The sequence below is a fragment of the Denticeps clupeoides genome, chromosome 8 (genome assembly GCF_900700375.1).
Source record: "Denticeps clupeoides chromosome 8, fDenClu1.1, whole genome shotgun sequence".
Lineage (NCBI taxonomy): Eukaryota > Metazoa > Chordata > Actinopteri > Clupeiformes > Denticipitidae > Denticeps > Denticeps clupeoides.
This window is the reverse complement of record NC_041714.1, coordinates 15,761,405-15,781,217: the sequence shown is the minus strand read 5'-3', so window position 1 is coordinate 15,781,217 and position 19,813 is coordinate 15,761,405. Positions and strand designations below refer to the sequence as shown.

At 43.1% G+C, this 19,813-nt stretch overlaps 1 protein-coding gene across 4 annotated transcripts; it reads right to left on the bottom strand.

The window, feature by feature from the left end:
• Positions 1 to 1,481: 1,481 nt before the first annotated feature.
• On the bottom strand, positions 1,482 to 16,887 carry bms1 (BMS1 ribosome biogenesis factor). 4 transcript variants are annotated; one of them, XM_028989100.1, is made up of 25 exons: positions 16,758 to 16,887; positions 16,497 to 16,589; positions 16,200 to 16,387; positions 15,887 to 16,077; positions 15,488 to 15,567; positions 15,213 to 15,401; positions 14,990 to 15,132; positions 14,375 to 14,496; positions 13,268 to 13,458; positions 12,302 to 12,441; positions 11,645 to 11,751; positions 11,222 to 11,611; positions 10,605 to 10,706; positions 9,907 to 10,061; positions 8,568 to 8,649; positions 8,385 to 8,470; positions 8,089 to 8,274; positions 6,266 to 6,454; positions 5,632 to 5,812; positions 4,641 to 4,699; positions 4,364 to 4,486; positions 3,919 to 4,066; positions 2,423 to 2,598; positions 1,947 to 2,108; positions 1,482 to 1,773 (listed from the first exon to the last, which is right to left on the bottom strand). In XM_028989100.1, exons 3-25 carry the CDS (start codon positions 16,358 to 16,360, stop codon positions 1,549 to 1,551), a joined length of 3,588 nt encoding a protein of 1,195 aa, XP_028844933.1. In that variant the 5' UTR covers positions 16,361 to 16,387; positions 16,497 to 16,589; positions 16,758 to 16,887; the 3' UTR covers positions 1,482 to 1,548. The 4 variants fall into 4 exon arrangements, with proteins under 4 accessions (XP_028844933.1, XP_028844929.1, XP_028844932.1 ...); XM_028989096.1 differs by having other exon boundaries at positions 11,222 to 11,751; XM_028989099.1 differs by having other exon boundaries at positions 11,222 to 11,751; positions 16,579 to 16,589; positions 16,758 to 16,871.
• Positions 16,888 to 19,813: the final 2,926 nt, after the last annotated feature.

Below are 19,813 nucleotides of genomic sequence, written 5' to 3'. Positions count from 1 at the left end.
TAATAGTAAAGGAAACGTGCCTTCCTTTATCTCACGAAAAGACAGTGAACAGCTGAGTGATTTATTATAACATAATATGCTATAATATAACATACTAGAGCTAAATCTACAATTGTGAAAAGGGTAATTTTTCACAACCTAATAAAATTTATTTTTAATATTTTTAAATTTACAGTATGTCTAATAGCTTGTGATTTTTTGTCACTTGTGATACACAGCAACACAGTGTACATAGTGAAATGTGTCCTCGGCATTTAACCCATTACCTTGGTGAGCAGTGGGCAGCCATGACAGGCAACCCGTCAACCTTCTGATTACGGGGCCGCTTTCTTAACCGCTGCGCCACCACTGCCCCACTTATTAGAATTGTATCAGTAAAAAGGATCCACAATAGAGACATGACCAACTTCTGAAAACGTGGTTGGAGATGAATGGTTCAATAAAATTATTACCTTCTTTTCACAAATATAATGTTTTTTATGCATGCCATGATATGATATAATGAATGTGCCAAGCTTCATATTTAAAGGGGAAATTCTTCTTATTATTTTTCATTAAGTTCTGTTTCAGTTGTGTGGTTGGTTAAACGATGGGGCTGACCACACACAGCCAGTCTCCACACAGAAACTTAAAAAGGGGTTCTCTGGGCACTGCCGGCATCAGTTGTGGAGGTCCAGCCAGGGCCGGATCTCCATCCTCCGCCAATCTCTGCAGTTAATTAAACAAACTACGGACAGGTAAAGGATGCGTGTTGGAGCGCACATCCATCATTCATTATGGTGGCAAGCTGAAGCCTTCAGCGGCCAGATGCCTCCCTCGCTCCACATGCTGCGACTCCAGAGCTAATTGAAGCGGCTTAAATTATGAGGCTCCAGCGAACGCCTGTCGCAGCACCAGTGTCTGACTCAAAGGAGAGAATAATAATCCTCCTTTCTGACGTCGAATATGGGAGCAAAGGATGCTAATTGCTCAGCACGACGAGATAAATGACATTATGGTTCATTTTCCGCTTACTCCAGCAATATATCCAAGAGGCAGTGCAGCGAGGCAATCATCATCATCACCACATCATACTTCTTTTTTTATTTAAACAAATATTACACAGCTTTTGCTGACAAAAGCGATGCGATCAAATTAACCCTGATGCCTCTGTCATCATCATACAAGTCTTCAGAGCTCTGAAAAAATAAAATAAAATACTGAACCGGAGAGAAAAAGAGACAAGAGTCCTTTTTTCATGATACACAAAAATGATTTATTCACCAGTCTTCCAGTCTGTGGTACAAAAGTATTGGAAGAGGATCCAACCCTGACCAGGAGAGTTGATATCCCCAATCAGGCCTGGCTCCACGTGATTTAATTCCTTAGTTAACAGGTTACCAGTCACATTTTACCTCATGCACCCTCAGCTTCAGTTGGGTGTGTTCAGAACAATATAAATACCTCTTGATTTAAAAAAAAAAAAAAAAAAAAAAGCCCTTGTGGCTTAGAGTCAGTCCCCGACCGCACAACGTAACGTGGATGGAGGCTCCAGCAGCAAGACCGGGATCAATCTTTGGAGGCGCCCTTCAAACTGGACTTCTGCTTCTTCTTCTCCTTCTGCCCCATGAGCTGGTACATCTTCTTCTTCACGTCCTTCAGCCTCCGCATTTTCTCCTCCTCAGCTCGGTCCTTCTGCTTGAGGAACTCCTTGTGTGCGGTATGCTGCTTGACACGAGACGCCTTCTTCTTGTGATTGTAGACGGTGGACAAGGCGCTGAGCAACGCTGCCACCTGGTGGAGGGGGACAGAAGTGAGCCACCACGACGAGGCACAAACAGCGCAGCCCTTTTTATTTAATAAATTTGGGCATTGTTAGGCATTGACCCATCAACAAAAAATACGAACAAACTCTGCTGAAAAAAAAAAAAAAACAATAAAAACAGGAAGATTAAGTCAGCAGTTACCTTGCGCTCGTGGGGCTCCCGGATGACAGCAGGTCTCTGGAGGTCCCTGGGGGTCCTGGCCTTGGGCTGTGTCTGTTTTGGTTTGCTCTTGAACGGCAGGGCTTTCTGCAGCTCCTTGGGGATGTGGAGCTTGTTGAACTTCCGCGGCTGCCTCACCACCGGCTAAAGGGAGCGTACATAGAATTGATTCAGTGTTCCCCCCTTTTTTTCTTTTTTTTTTAACCTTTTCTGCAATCCTGAAGCAAGACACTGGATTACGTCCAGAGTAATCAAATCAGCATCTGAACTCCCCACTTCATTCTCCCTGTCAAGGCACTGAATCTCAGGCTCCAGTCTTCTGACAGGGGAAACTCCAATAATGAACGGATCAAGCCTCCTGGTTTGAGGGACTCAACTCAATTTAATTAGATTCATTTGTTTAATTAAACCGTTGGCTGCAGTACAAGGAGCTTGTGAGTGAATGTGAAGAGCGCTACCTTGTAGAGGGAATCCTGGTTGGGTTGGTTGCGGATACCAAGGTCGTGTTTCAGCTGTCCCACAGTCCTCATACCCGTCCAGGTGTCCTTCTGTCCCGCAGGCAGCAGCAGAGACGTCACAGGGTTGTATAACCGAGGCACCGTGACGGGGTACCAGGAACGCAGGAACACAATATCTGCAACACACGCAGATTCAAAACCCACATACATGCTCTCCTACACACAAACTAGCACATCGCTAAAGAAAAGAATATTGTGAAAAAAGTCAATTTTGTTTATGAGATTTAATGTTTAAAAAAAAAAAAAAAAAAAAAAAGAAGACACTGGAAGCTGTCGACCTCACCCAGAAACGGACTCCATGAGACACAGGCAACATACCCAAGTTCAAGTTCAGTAGATTTGTCACATACATAGTTATACAGGGTACAAGATGCAGAGAAATTAATCCTGAAATGCTTTTTTTAGGACTGTGCAACTTTTCTGTACAATGAACAGGTTGAACAGGACATAACAAGACAAACATGCAAAATGTGCAGAAGTGTGCAAAAAGAGCAGAAATGTGCAAAATGAGTTGAGATGTACAAAAACCAGGTGCATAAGTCTGGAAGTGTATTGTTGTTGAGTTTAACAGTGTTCTGGTGATGGCAGTGTTCCAGATGGCATATGAGGTAGAAGATTATAAAATAAACCACAAGATAATATTTGCAATTAGTAGGATAGGGTGCATTATGCAGGGATCAGCAGTGACTAGTGTGAACAACTGCAGACGTATCAGGGGTGTAGAACTGCAGTGTGTGTTTAAGTCAGGATGTGGATTGTTGCAGCAAGTCCTGGCCATGATGCTACTTAGTCACTTAGTCTCTGATCTAAGACGCTGAAACAGGCTATTGTTGGAGTGCAATTGTTTTTTTGTTGGAGTCTTTGAGCAATTAATTCAATTATTATTTTAAAATAGGATTTCAATTCAGCTACACTGCTGATCAGTGCATAGAAAATTATAACGCTCAAAATCCCACAGCCTTGATGGTATCATAGCTGTAGATTTACAGCAGATGAGATTATCTGCATTAATCATAACTTGACCACCTCAGAAATCTCTCCATGCATATCCAATAAGACTTTTCAACAACAATTATGCTAAGATTAGAATACTCCCTCGCAAGAACTGACCTTGAATCCTGTGTTTAGGTTTGGGCACCTTACCTCAACAAGGACCATGTTTGGCTACAAGAAGTATTCATGGTCTTAAAGATCTATCAGGTCCTGATCATATTGATCATTACACTTCTTTCAGAGTTTGCAGTTAAAGTACGGAATAGTTTGCCCCTGAATTCCTTACAATCTGAGCTGGATACGATTTTGAACAGAAATCTGAGACGAATCTGAGACAGATATGATTTTGAAAAAGAACATTTGAAAATCTGAAAACTGTATCTTCATTTATGCAGTCAACACTGTATAAATTAGGGGACATATACACAGCCAAGCACACCCACCACTCATCAGCAGCCGGTCCTCAAACGTGGCTCTGAACGCTCCCGCTGGCGTCCGCAGAGCTTTCTTAATCTGCCCTTTGATTCCGCTGACTGTTCGAACAGACGCACCCTCGAATTTGGCCACTTCCAGAACAGAGTTGAACATTCCCTGCCAGGGGGAAAAACAGGAAACAGGTTAATCACAGGCCTTGGAATTCACAAGAGCATTTCCCCATCAAACGAAATGAGTTCTTTTCATAGGCCTTTCTCTGCACACGGCTGCTTAATAGCTCAGAGAGATAAAACTGACAAGTTTGATAGTTCTGTCAATAAAAAGAAATGAGATGTTTTAAAGTCCACAGAGCCAGATATGGCAGCTCCATCAATTTAAAATTCTGTTGCAACGGCATCAGGTCTGACCGTTCACTCTGCATTCTGAAATGCGTGCATCATGCAAACACCCTACCTGAACAAAAGAGGTGTTCTTGAAGATCTTGCATGGGTAGCCAATCAACTTCAGCTTTTTCACAATGGTTACTGATTTGTCCAAGTCCAGGACCACCCCCGTAGCGGCGATACGGAAATTTGCCTTGAAAAAAAAAAAAAAAAAAAAAAAAAAAAAAAAAAAACACACACACACATTGGAAATAGCCACCCCGGCCCACCGCATCCTTCTGTGTCTTATTCTGCTGCAGTGCTGTTTGTCTAATGGCTTTTGTTTTAACAGCAGTTAAAGTGCTTACCTGAGTGCCGGATACGGACTGCACCGCCAAAAACCCCGTGCCCTGCGGGGTGATGGGGCCTGCAGGAAGGATGGAGAGAGAGAGAGAGAGAGGCGATCAATATGGCCTCTGAAAGGGTCATTAGTAACGTAAACAGTGACTAAATGACCTAAATGCTATCGGAGGCGACATTAAATCCCCGGTGGCTGCTCTCAGGCCTGCTTCTGCTGTTCACTTGCGAAGGCCGAGGGCTTAGAAATTGGGTTCACACACAGATAATTAAAGCGATGCAGACCACACACGTTGTCAGCAACAACAGGATGATCATGGCTAGGAAACAGCTTGCATAAAAGCCGTTGAAAATGATTTACTGGCCCCTGAATTTAAACATGTAGTTCGACAAGCATTCATTAACCACATACCACATGCTCCTAAAAAGACCATTAAAGCTATTTAAACTGAAATTTAATAATACATACACAACCAGCAAAACACAAGTTTTGTACATATTAATGTTTGCACTGCAGTAGGTATTAACTCCACATATTTCTCTTGCTACTGTGAACTAATGTCACAACTGATACACATTTGCAATTTTCTGTAAAAAGGGTGAAGCTAAAAGAAAATTGTACCTAATAAAAAAATCTGAATTCAGAAGTTATCTGGATGTATCTTTGAAGGCCATATTTGGTGTCATAATTAATATTAAAACCACCTCATCCTACAGGCTGCTATCAAACACAGGATTTGTAAACAGCTTCTAGAATCTCAGAACTTTTATTTGCTAACTGGTTTTCAAGAAGCTATTTGCACTTTTTTTCTGACTAGAAAACCTATTTTCTTATTACAACCAACTAATTGATTAACTATTATTATATTATTCTTCTCTTGAGTTGATAAATAAGGTGGGATTTTTGTTCTTCTTTGGTGTGTGTTTCTGGTTTGTTTTGTGTGGAATAAGCTTCCATAGTAACAATATGAACAATTACACAATTTTTAAATTAGACCTCACCCCAGATGGAGGCTCCACAGTGCATGTGCTCAGGCGTGTATTTGAGCAGGCGGTGACGGCCATTGTGGTCCTCGATGTGATACATGGGGATGGTCTGGAAGCGCCTCCAGCCTAGCGACAGGATGAGGGGATCGCGTGTCTTCAGAATCTTGCTGTGCCAACGATGTTTCTTCAGACGCATCTGAGAGAGAAGAGTTTCAGTTCAACAGGGAACACAAAAGTGGGTGGGTGAAAGAGGAAAGGGTGGAAAAAAGATGAAGACTCGGGAATCTGCTTCTGCAAAAACTGGTGTAACCACAACAGAAAAAGCACAGCGTGGAATCAAGGTTAAATCAGAGATTTTTCTCAAAGTGCCGCTCCTGGATGAATTTTTTTTTTTCTATCTGGAACATGGCTCAGGTGTTAACCGGTGAAAGTGAACAAATGAAAAGCTGTACAGCCTGCTCTCTTGCAGCAGAGAATCGCTGGGCTTTGCACTCCGTTCTTTTGATGGTGGAGAAAAAAAAAAAAAAAGCCAAAGCGGGCATCAAATTACATTTTTCATTCAAAAAGCAATTCGCCCCGTGTGGCTGTGACACCAGCCAGGACCTCTTCGTATATCGAAACCCAAGTACATACACAATATGCAACACACCTGCAGGTAGCCCACATTTCCTTCGCTGCCCCCCAGGCCGCCAAGAATGATGGGATAGTGGGGGTCAAAGTTGGTGACGAATTCGCAGGGCAGTGACGGGATCTCCAGCCTCACGTACATTCCGGGTCGGAAGCCCTCATACTGCACCCGAGTCTCATCATCCACGTCCTCAAACTCAGCCCGGTTCAACTGCCAGACAAGACAGACACAAACATTATTTATTACAAGGTGACCCACAAACTCCTCAGACATTTTGGAATATCAGTACAAATAAAAGTGAATTATTACATGAACATATCTACATCTTCTCATGCACATGTATTGAACTTGTGTAATACAAAACTACTACTGTGTAATACAGTAGCCTTGAGACACATTGGAATGATGGTGGTGCTCAGTGAGATGTTGAAGACATCTTTGAGAACATCTGCCAGCTTTTCTGCATATTCTCTGAGCATCTTCCAGGGATGTTGTCCGGTCCAGCAGCCTTTCATGAGTTAACTCTGCAAAATGTTTTCCTCACATCCACTGTGGTTAAAGACAACATCTGATCACTGGGAGGATGGCTGTATTTCCTCGCAGTCACATTGTTCTGTGTATCGAATAATTCGTAGAAATCATTCAGTGCATCTGGTAGGGAGGAGCCACTGTCACGCCTGCTTGGCTCCTGTGAAAGATGGTGGCCTTTTTGGTGGCCTGGAGGTGACTGCCCTCAAATTCTTTCTTGACTACTTCCCTGAAGGTTCTAGAACACTTGTCTAGTCTCCTCATGTTCTTCTGTACTTTCCCTTTCAATACAGACTAGAATTGATCTGGGGTCAGTTTCCAACATTTAAAATGACATTAATGTGTTAACCAAACACAAATAAAAATGTTCAAAGACAAACAGCGCAAACAATAACCCCTAATTTGAGGGCACCCGCTTCCAGGCCAAAAAAAAAAAAAAAAAAAAAGCAGCTTTCACAGGAGCCAAGCTGTCGACAGGCTGATTTAATGGCTGCACCTGACCGGGAGATGACCCCACATGACCAGCCTCGCTCAACAGCAATGCATCAATGCCCCTGGTTCAGGCCGTTTCACGGGAGGAACGTGGCGTCCATCATTCGCCATGGACAAACAGCCCTTCTGCAATCAAACATGTGTGGGAAGGACCCTCACGAGAAGAGCTCGTTTCCACCTCGGCTGACCCTGAACACCAGCGTGATGCTACTACTGCAGGCCAAGCAGTGAGTCATTCTGCTTCTCAGTCAAGAACTAAACCAATGAAGCAAATTAGGCCGATTACAAAACCCACTGCTGGATTTAAGATTTTTTTTTAAACTAGGTGAATACAGCGACAATGTGTGAAGAAAGTCAATGTTATCACACATCAAAAGAGCACATTACTGTTCACGCGGTTAAAACCTGGAACTCGGCATCTAAGGTAACTCGGTGGAAAAAAAAGGTATAAATGACATTCCCTTTCATCTGTTTGCAAACATTGCAAATAAACACACACAAAAAAATATATATTTTGCATTGATAAAAGTTAAAAGGCAAATTTATAACGACACATGATAAAAATACATGATGAAATCTTTGTACAAAGCTTTCCATGGCACAACATGACATAACCAGGGCGCTTCGGTATTCGGAACTGACGGTATTTATATTTATAAATATATATAATAAAAAAAACCTAAGCTTGAAAACATAAATGTTTATAATTTTACTATAAAATTGACTACTTTTAGGAGCATGAGCCTCAATTCACAATAAACATTTTGGAACATTTGGAAAGCCAGCGTAGATACAGAATCACGGCACAAAATTGTCACTCTCACCTCTGCCTGTTTGTGCATTTCCTCTTTGAGGTCATCAAAGTAGGTGGCATCGCCGTCATCGTACTCTGCATCAAACCGCTCCTTCAGACGCTTCTTCTTCTCCAGTCGCTTGTTCTTCTGAGCTTCAGTGTCATCTACCTTCACCTGTGGCTCCTCCTCATCTTCATGGTCAAGATCACTCCCTCCCTATTCAAAACAAACTGTCATTAGTGCACACACACACACACACACACACACACACACACACACAAAGTATTGGCCTTGTTCTGAAGTCCAAAGTCTGGTGTTAACTGCACCTCCGCCTGGTCATCATCGTCATTATTTGCTGGTGCTTTGTGAACCTCGCCCGTCTCCAGATCCTCAAAGTCTCCATAGATCTCATCTGAAAGGACAAGTGAGCCAATAGTAAGTGCCGCCGGACAACAACGAGGCAATCACAGAGAGGCACATGGAAAGGGTCAAAGGATGTCATTTCTCACCATCTTCCTTCAGAAGGGTCGCAGCGTCCGTATTCCCCTCCCATTTCCCAGTCACGAAGCAGTCCCTTATGGACGCCAGCATCTGAGACAGACGAGGAACGTTTTACAACTGGAGCTTGCACTTCAGGGTACGCATTATTATACACCGACTGACCCTCTGAACCAATTACAAGAGCCAACACAACACTAGCAACGGCCATTTAAAAACATGTTGGATGTATTCTTAACATTTCTAAAAAAACAAATCTTCCCAAAGGTCTGGTCAGAAGTGCAGGAAATCATCTGGGGAAAGTATACTGATTCAAGGAGCAGGAATTCCACAGGCAAATAAGAATTTCAGCTCAGCAAATACTTTCGATTTTCTTTTTTTTTTTTTTCCTTTATGTTTTATGGATTTACACTGTAAGTAAAATAATGGTATGGCTATTGTTATTTTATGAAAGCATAACCAGTCATCTCTGAATCATTTCTTTGCACATCCATATACCCGTATACATTGTATGTAAATAATATAAATCCTCACTATTAACTTTATTACATAAGCTGGTTTTAATGACTCAAAAGGTGCTTCTGAGCCAACATCAATCGAGTGTGTGCCGCCTGAATATGCAGGGAGGCCCCATGATTGAGAATTTAATTTAAAAGCAAACGTGTATCATGGGCAAACAGGACGCCCCTGAAGTGACTCAACACGGATGAAAGGTATGAATTGTCCAAAGGCCAATATATCTGAATATTAATTATCTCTGCCAGGCTAAATATTTGTGTTGAGCGATGGTCCTGGCTGCTCCACATTATTCTGGGGATTCATGATCAGCTGCGATATTAAAATCCGCTCCCGTTCTGGGCCAAACTGGACTGTTTAATTCTGCAGCTGTGATGTATTCTGGGAACATACTTTATTCAGATAGAACATTTAAAAAGCACAGCATTGGCCCTGTCTGAGTTCAGATGGAAGTGCCCAATAAGAACCAGGACTAATAAAAAGATAAATACTGTCTTATGAAAAGTAGGGCTTGAATATGAATATACATTTGAATGAATATACATTTAATTAAAAATATATATTCAACAAACAGCAAAAGTGAAGTGATTGTCATTGTGATGCACAGCACAGCACACGGTGACACAACGAAATGTGTCCTCTGCATTTAACCATCACCCTTGGTAAGCAGTGGGCAGCTATGACAGGCGCCCGGGGAGCAGGGTGTGGGTGCTTTGCTCAGTGGCTCGGGATTCGGACCCGACCACGGGGCCGCTTCCTTAACCGCTAGGCCACCATTGCCTCTGAAGAGATTGGAAAGGAAAAGAAATTTAGAGATTAAATTTTGAATCTCACCTCCTCCTGTTCCCAGTCATGGCTGTCGTCGGGCTCGAATCGAGAGCAGTCCAGGCCATCGGCACGACGCCGCTTCCCTTTCTCTGGCCGGCTGACCCTGAACAAGCCCCCTACCTCCTCATCCTCCTCGCCCTCCTCTTCCTCCTCCTCCACGACTGATGAGCAGAGAGACAACATCTACAGTAAATTGCGTTTTTTTTTGACAGATATTGCGATTGCAATTTAATTTGCGATTGGTTCAGTATTTACTATACTCTGTACTAAAACTGTAACATAACTGTAAATTGAAATGTGAGCGATGCTATAAATAGCATACCACAAGTTGAGCATCCTTGCTCATGTTTACGTGGCCATGGCTTTAACTTGGGAGACATCTGATTGGTGAGCATGATTTTCTATCACACAGCACAACGCAACATGGCACCTGTCTGACCAGCCCTATACTGCAGCGTCTAATTCACCATAAGGCCCATGTTTTTATTTTATTCAGCTTCACAAGAACAAATGTGATCGATCGATCACCAACAAACCCAACTACCAAATCATGCTACTACTGTTGTGTGCATACATTAATAAGCATAATTACCAAATCAGGCATTGCAACTCACAAAATGAAAGGAGTTTAGATATGTTATGATCGCTGTAAGTCATTGTTTTGGACCCGTAATCAGACTCCTGAACCGCCATGGCATACTCACCTGTGCCATACACCAGTTTACGGAGGTTGGGGGCGGCCCTCTGTTGCCGAAGAAACACCTCGGCTGCTTTCTCAGCGAGGCCCTCCTTCCACCGCAGCGATCCTAAGCAGGGAAAACCAAAAAAACTATGGATTTAAACCTTCATGATCAGTCATTATAATCTGGTAGTGTTGGTAGTGGTCGTGGTCACGTTTGTGATGTTCAGGGATGCACCCTGTGTACAAGGGGCGTCACAGGCGTGGAGAATGGAGGGAAACTGGCATGGGACATATTGACAGCAGGGGGTTTTCACTTGGAAATCTGGAAAGGCCAAATATTCAAAAGCTGAAGCCCTACAAATGAGTCTCTTTGTGAAACCCTGTTTATATTTCCTGCGGCACATCGCCACCGACATTTCATTACTGCCTCTGTCACTTCTGCCAGCAGGGAGGAAAAACAGGCAGAGCTACAGAATGCATTAGCATTTGGACTATAAGATTTGTGACCAAACGTATCCCAGACATTCTCAAAAAAGTGACATGAGTGGTCAGAATGCATCTCAGTGGCCTTGTAAAATTGTTTTGATGAATGCGGGACAAAAATGAACCCATCCGAATGTGATTTTTAGCTCCCTTTACCTGCAGTTGAATAAGACTGGTCCTCCTCTTCTTCATCCTCCTCTTCTTGACCTGAAGAGGCCTTTGACCTTTGGCCATTCGTCCCAGAGGCTACGTCTTCCTCCATATCAGATATTTCCTTGTTGTCGTCATCCTCGGTTCCACTTTCTGCTTCTTCGCTGCCGTAGTCATCATCATTGTCCTCAGAGCAGTGGCCAGAGTCCCCATTGCCTGTGCCTCTCTCCTCTTCATCTTCTTCATCATCCTCGCTCTTCTCCAGCTCGTCATCACTGTCTGCGAAAGCCGGTGTCTCCTCCATCTCCTTCCTCTGCTCCAGCTTCAGCCTTTTCATTGGAGGATCAGTCTTCTCTATCTCCACCTCATTTTCATCTTCCTCATTGTACTCTTCATCTTCTTCCTCCTCCTCCTCCTCTTCATCATCATCATCATCATCATGGTCATCCTCCTCTTCCTCACCAGTGAAGACAGCCTTCCTCCTCTCCCTATGTGTCTTGGGGTCCCACACGTGGCTCTCGGTGGGCTGCTGCATGCTGTGTGGAACAAAGGACGTCAGCATCAGACCCCTCCAAACCTACGAAAGGCTGGGAACTATATGTGGATACTCAAACCACATTGCATCATATCTACTTCTGCTAAAGTCTGAAAAAGTTTTCTGGTCAGAGAAAAACATCTGTGGTTAAAGGTACTTCCACTGTTTGCAAGTGTGTGAGTTTGTGAATCCTGCTTAAGTTCTTGGTCCATAAAGTTGCTGCTCATTTCATACAGCCTGATGCCAATCTGTCACTGCCAGACTGCGCATTAAAAGATTACGCTCAACTGGAATATCTGGCGGTGCAGAATACGGACTCCTGTCTGCTGTACATCATGAACGTGTGGCACAACACCCCAGAAAGTGTCACAAAAATCTAAATTAAAATGACAAAATGTTTCTCTTCACACCACGACGAACAGGCACCAAAAATACAGCGCGAAGAACCTGCCAGTGTGCTACAAACACTCAGTACTGCAGAAGAGCACTAATTTAATGGGGTTACTGGACATTCTGGTGCTGGGTTCCAGTCCCAACAGTCACTATCTCACCTGTCCTCCTCCACATCGTCCTGGGACAGTGCTGCAGTGCCTGAGAACAATGACACTTTACTGGCAGCCATCTTGGAGTCCAGCGTAGCGTGGGTGCCAATGAGGGACTGGACCAACTCTGTGGTCGGGCCAGCATTATCCTGAAACAGCCAGACACATACATGTTAAAATGTGAGGTTACACACACACACACACACACACACACACACACACACTATTATGACCATGCAAAAAAATCATGAATGTGTTAAAAAAAAAAAACTGGACACTGCATACCTATCACCCAAATTCTGTAACAAATATAACAGTAATACATTTAAATAAATACATTCACATATAAGGGTGTATGTGCATGTGCAAACTTTATGAGAAAATGCTTGTTTTCAGCACAGCACAACACTGCTACAGATTTGCAATATTTCTTTTTAATATATATACTTTTCTTAGGACGATTCCAGAGGAATTGAGTCAATTTATCTTCTTATGACCTTTTGCTATTTAATAATGACAGTGTATTGGATGATCAAATCACAACAATTGCTGTACGTCAAAATGTAATATGATATTATTGTAACCCAAATTTACAATAAATCAGAGCCTGGGGGGTCTACTATGGTCTGCATTATCAGGAACCGTGAGTAAATTAGACATGTATGCCATTTACTGATTTCATTACTGTCAGCGAAAGTCATTTAGTCTTAAAATGTTCAATGAGGAGGAGGGGTAATGACTTTCCTGGGTATTTACAGCTAGAATGGCTGACCATATTCAGTTTTCCCCACATCAACAGAAAACCAACATTCAAGAGCGCAAAGAAAATGACTTGCATCACAGCTCAGGATATAACACACAAAAATAGCTTCACTGTACAAAAGAAATTGTGCAACTACTGCCCCCTACAGAATTGTGGTTCTAATGCAGACATCTTCATACACCTGCGGTTTGAACACACAGATCTTCTCTGACCTGCTGCTTGACGTGGCCACCGGGCATGTCGATGTACACAGCGTCTTTGTCATAGACCACGCCCCCAACGCCAGCCATGGGTGCGTACAGCAACCGCTCCTTCTCATTCAGCGCCCTCTTCTTCAGCGTCTCAGGCAGGGGGCACGGATCAGGCAGGAAGCTCAGGTCCCCCACCGCAAAATCCCCCACACCTGTTAAGCACAAAACACAGACATACGGCACAGTCTATATCTCTTCTACTGACTCAAGGCGCTTTTTATTCCCTCCGTGTCCCACAGAGATCGAAATAAAGCATGGTTTCTCTCTCTTAATTTTGTTTTTATTACCATTTCTAGGTTTCCTCCAGCAGCGAGCTGCTGCCTACTGTTCAGCAGCTTTGCAGACTCTCACACATTAAGCTGAAGTGCTCAGCCCTCATCCTCCATCACGTTTTCCAAAGAACTCACACAGCAAAACAGTTTTTTTGTGATTAGGTTTAACATTTTGGTTTGTTTGCTTGACTTATCATCCATTATCATCTTAATGCCCTCAAATGATGCCTGACTCCATACAGATTTACATAAATAGATGTTTCAAGCCAATTGGCTGGAATTTAGTTTCATCAGATGGCATTTATTTCTGAGCTAAGAAAACAGGGTTTTGGCAGATTTAATGAAGCCAAATTTAAGACTTTTTAGGCCACTATAATCAAATTGAAGATTTTCCTCGGCAAACACTGTGAGTGCTAAATGCTCTTCTAAAATACCATATTAATTGTATTTTATCTTAAGTGATATATATATATATATATATTTTTTTTTTCCTTCCAAAATTCTGTTATTTTTAGCCTTTGTCAATGTTAACACTCATATTACATTTACTGCTGAAAGCCACTAGAGGACGAATGTGATATTTTCAGTTTGCATTATTTTTTAGTAATTTCCTGTGGCAGTGTTTGATATGGGCGACATGGGCTGTTGCCCTGGGCAGTATTGTGAATTTTTTTTTTTGTGCACGGTTTTGCGGGGAGGCCAGGTGCCCTCCATCTGCGAGGTGCGCCTGCTGCATGCTGAGCGTCATATGAAACTGTGGTGTAAATGAGGTTTAATATTCCAGCAGAAAGCATACCCGGGATATGGACCTGGGACTTGTTCTTCATATATGTCCCGCGCAGGTAGCCATAGAGAGAGACTGTTCTGTCACACTTGGGGTCCTGTCTGATAGTCTCAGGGTCAGTCAAATCTTCCATACTACGAGAGAAGAGGACAAATGATCATGTTTTTCTTTATTATAAGTGGATGTTTTACATGTGTAGCATTTGGCAGATATCCTTGTCCAGAGCACCTTACAACATGCTTTCTGGTAAGCATCAGTGAAAGTAATCAGTTATGGTTCACTAAGACCACAACCATGAATACAATCAATCTATGCACTCTGTTCGGACCACAAGAAAAGAGTTCACAAGTTCATTTAAGTATTCTTTAAAGAGCCGTGCTGCTGCATTCTGTATTAGGTGCAGGGGCTTGCTAGAAGGGAGTTACAGTAATCCAGTCAAGAGGTGTTGATGGAAAGGGCGGTCTGATATTGTAGAGAAGAAATTTACATGAGCTGGAAATATTGTCTTGAGTCAAGAAGGAGAGTTGGTTGTCTACAGTTACTCCAATGTTGCGTGCAGGTGTTGAAGGTGAGATCTGAAAGTTGTTCAGGTAGATAGCAAGATCCTGATGAATGAAGATCACTCACCGATCGGCCAACACGTATGGGTGAGAAGTCTGCCACACCAAAGGGCGGAACTTCATAACAGAGATGAAGCGGCCAAGGTTCTTTACTTCCTGCGTCTGGTACTCTCCATACACCATCCCGGACAGATAAAACAACTTGGCACCCTGGCAGCACAGCAGCAAATGAATCCACATCTGCCACAAACCCAGCAGAGTTCTGATGGAGAACTAGAGCTCCGCCTCACCTGATAGACCTCAGTCCAGAAGCGGTGCTTCAGACGCTTCTTGGTCTTGCTCAGCACCTTGTTGTTCTTGAAGGAGTCCAGGTGAGTCAGGACGCCCATGATGCGTGGGAAGCCATGAACCTGGCAGATGTTCAGGAACTCGAAGGTCTCCATCTCAAAGCCAAAGCTGGCGTCAATCAGCATCAGTGCCTGGTGAAGTGGAGAGGGATCGGCTGTAATGAACATCTCAACATCCCAATCCTAGTCCTGGCGGTGGAAAGAACCAAGACGCTTACCAGATCAGCAACCTTTGCTAAGTCAATCATAGAACTGATGTCACTGCCAGACTCAATGAACGTTATTCGTCTTTTCTTGCCTGCGGTGCAGAATGTCAGACAATATCAGCCAATCTGGCCCAATACATAGGCACAAAAACATGCACTTCGATGGCAGCCTATGTCCATTATCTGTCAAACTGCAATAAAAGCACACCTTCAACATGATGAGCTGCTGATTAGATCAGATCAGATAAACCAAAACTCAAACCAGGAAAGATCTGGGATCCCCTGATGTAACTGCAACCCTGCTAATTCATCCTTTTGCTTTAATGCAAATGTTTAGCATTAAAGTAAGAATAATAATTTTTTTCTAGAACTGTACTGATACAGTGGGTAAATAATAAATAAATACATCACCTGATACTATGGTAACAGGGCCACGGATGTCACTAAGCTTCTGTCGTGTGAAGTTTTTAATCAGGCAGCGGATGAGGGTGCTCTTGCCCACCTTTGGGGGTCCTACCACAACCACCACAATAGGTGGTGGCTCTAAAGGGGTTCGGTCCACCAATGGAATATGATGCTTTTTTGTTTTTAGGTCCTGGGTCCTAAAATGCATAATGAATAATGTCATTCAAGCCATTGGGCATTATGTACAGAGTTCTTATGTTCACTGTATGCCTGAAGAATGTGGGATGGCTGGCCACCAACAGTGTGTGTGTGTGTTGACCTGTGGAAGGTCCTGGCCATGCGAACAGCCGACTGCACGGCGAAGGCCCGGGGGTTGCGCTTGCGTGCATCGCTCTCCTGTTCATTCTGTTTCCTGCTCTTCTTTTCGGCCTTCCGACCGCTGTGCTTCCGCTGATGTTTCTTTTGTACTTTTGCCTCCATGGTGGTCCACCTGAGAGCCTCTGAGCCCTGACACACACACACGACTGGCATTCAACTCATGTAAAAGGTTACAGCAAGGTTTACATAATATAAAACATTTGACTAACTGCACTGCAGCAGAAATCACTGAACGTGCCTTGCAGTCCCACCAGACAGCAATGGGCAAGTGATTCAAGTGCTGTATTCACACAGCGATGAAAGAGGCCAGGAAGACTCACACAGGCGGGTTCTTAAAAAAAAAAAAAAAAAAAAAAAAAACACTTAATGGCAAACGAAGGAGTTTCCTAGATGAAACTCCTGGTAGCTGAAAGGGCAATAATAAAATACTCACTGAATTTTATTCAACTTCGTAATAATAATTAAAATCGAAAAGCAGTTTCTTTAAATAATCGCCTACCTGTGGGCACGCCGGGGAATCGGCCGAGGCGACGCGAATGTCGCGTCAGGGGCGGCCGTTCGGCTCGTGTGAGGAACGGAGCAGATTCTCAGCGATGTTTTCACGTGTGTCCACAGAAACCGGAACTGCGCGCAACCGCACTGAACTTCCGGAAGACCCCATTAACAATAAAACAAAGGTTCCGGCCAGCGTAGTTACACAAATTAAGTATTAAAAATAAATAAAATAAAAAGAACACGAAGTTTAGGACCAAATGGTTTATTAAAAATAATTATAAAAATTTCAATAAGTTATTTACAACTTGCTTTGTTACAGAACAGCATCATTGCGTTCTTAGAAAAATATTGAGTAAGTAAATATTGAATAAATAAGTTACATTCAGTTGTCTTAAATAAAAAATAAATAAGCCTAAAATAAATATGCTAATACAATTTCCAATGCTAAACTTATTTGCATTTCCCTGTTAGACCCTACAAAATCACACTGGTTTCACAGTTCAGATAAAAATAAATAGTTTCAGGGCAGTTTGAGAAATATAAAAGTTCCACCTGATTATTCAAGAGAGTATCTACAACAGCAGCAATGTTCACAGTCTTTATTGGGGAAGATCCACAGGTCCCCGGACCTTCCACCAATCAGGCTGTATTTCTCCAAGAACTTCCTCCAGGCACTGGGAGGACAGGTCAGGCAGCGCGGCCAAGCTGTGCCCTGGGACAGGCCCATCAAACATCCCAGTATATGGGGAAAACTGCTGTGGAGGGGCAGAGATTTCCATACCCAGGTCACAGCAAGCAGAATCGGGGGAGGCAGGAGAGCTGGACTTGGAACCAAGAAATCCAGACTGCGCACCCTGAGTGTGGCATGTGGGTGGTGGCCCAGGCGGAGATGGGTACACAAAAACCGGTCCATGTGTGGTGTAGCCATTTCCTGGCTGCGCCTGGGGGCTCCACAGTGCTTCTGGAGACGTGTTCTCTGCCACGAGGTCCCAGCTGCTCTGGGCAGCATGAGGTGTGGTGGTCTGGTAGGACGGGCTGGAGCTGGTGCCCAGTAGCCGACCATGACCGGACCTGTATGAAGGAGTGCAGTAGCCAACGTCCCTCTGAGAGTAGTCTATGGCCTGTGGAGACAGGCTGTCATAGAAGCAGTCCAAGTCATCCTCCTTGATTTGTGGGTGGCTCGCAGGCTGAGAGCTTGAGATAAAAGGGACGTCTGAGGTGCTTCTCTGCTGGACTGTCTCCTCTGGCCTGGGGATGAGGCCAGGAAGGAAGGGGCTTGGTGGAAGTGAGACAGATGGAGAAGAGGTCATCTCATGGTTCCTGTTCTTCAGAGTTCTGGCCCTCCGGTTCTGAAACCAAACCTAGAAAAAAAAAAAAAAAAAAAAAAAACAAGTTGTCAACATCAATATGGCACAATACAGAGAAGCAAGACCTTCACACACACATATATATATATATATATATATATAGATATATTTTTTTTTTTTTTTTATTAAACAATCTCACCTGTATACGAGACTCTGGTAATCCAGTGGCTTCAGACAGACTCTCCCTTACACTGATGCCTGGATATGGATCAACTTCAAAAGCCACACGAAGGAGCTCCAAATGCTCCTTGGAGAAAGTGGTCCTCTTCCTGCGACCAGTCATCTTGTTGGCCTGGACTGTTCCATCATCAGCTGTGAGACAGGAACAAACAAATTAGCTTGAAGGCTTCATGACAAAGTAAATTAGCAAAACAGACAGGACCATCAGGAAGGGAGCTGAAATTTACCTCAGACAGACCACTAAACTATTAAGTCTGAAAACATAGAAAAGAAAAGCTGCTACCACTACTAAGAGCACACAAAAGTTACACATCTATGTTCCTCCTCACCAGTATTGCACTCCATCCACATGATTAACTGAAGGTTATCTTGGGACCTGTGGGGAGGGTTTTACACCACTGACAAAACGCTGCTGCTGTTTGCTGAGAATCTGACACTCACCTGAAGGCCAGCTATATATATATGTACCCTCCTTCATCTAGAGCCAATGACAAGCAGCCATGAAAAGGGTGTGGCCAGGGCGTGGTCATTTCACTTGAAAGGATTTAAAGAAGTTCACACCCCATTAGCAGCAGAAGATCAAGTGAACCTCTTTCAAACACCATTCACACATTTATGGAAATAAGTAGCGGGGATTAAAAACATTATCAAGTTAAAATGCCTGAAATTTCCTCAAAACCTGGATAAGGAGAAAAGATCTTCATGAATGTTACATTCAATTCAGTCATATTAACTACCAAGCCCACTATGACAATTAGGTTTAGGATACAAACAGATATAAAAGAATGGTATTGTGATAATACATTGATGAAATTATTACAATTAAAATTAACATTTGGATCATTGTGCCATTGTTTCCCCCCACATTCAGTTCTGTGACAAATAATGGGATGTTTTTAATCACACAATTATGGATAAAATGTGACCTGGTTTCCTAAGTAAATCAAAGAGTCAAAGCCATTGTCAACATGACAAAGTATTCAAAGTCTGAAGCACACTTGAAAGCAGGCTGCATGGACTGCAAACAGTCCAGATCAATCATGACTAAATTGGGCAATTCAGAATGAATACAGCTTGTGTCTTAATCTCTTCATCTTTTTAGGTAGAAAGAATAATGCTTTAAGTCAAACAGGTTTTTAAAAAATCATTAAAGCATTGTACACAGTTGCTTGATTAAGGCACCCAACAAGTGATTGCAACTGTTACTGTCATGTACCCCAATTCTGTGTCACCACAGCTATCCTTCCTGACACCCCTATACCCTAGAATAAACAGGTCACAAAATTGCATTGGCTGCTCTGCAACACAGACACAAAAGACACGAGAAAGGACCACTGCCCATCGTCTGCTAATGTACTGATGATTTATTTATATAAAAGATGATTTATTAATATAAAGGTCCAGTGAAGAAGTAGATGGACAGGCCCTGTGAACAGGAGATATGGAACATGCAGCATAGGCTACCGTAGCATTCAACATTGGTGGGAATTTAGTGTGCAGTTCACATCTGTGG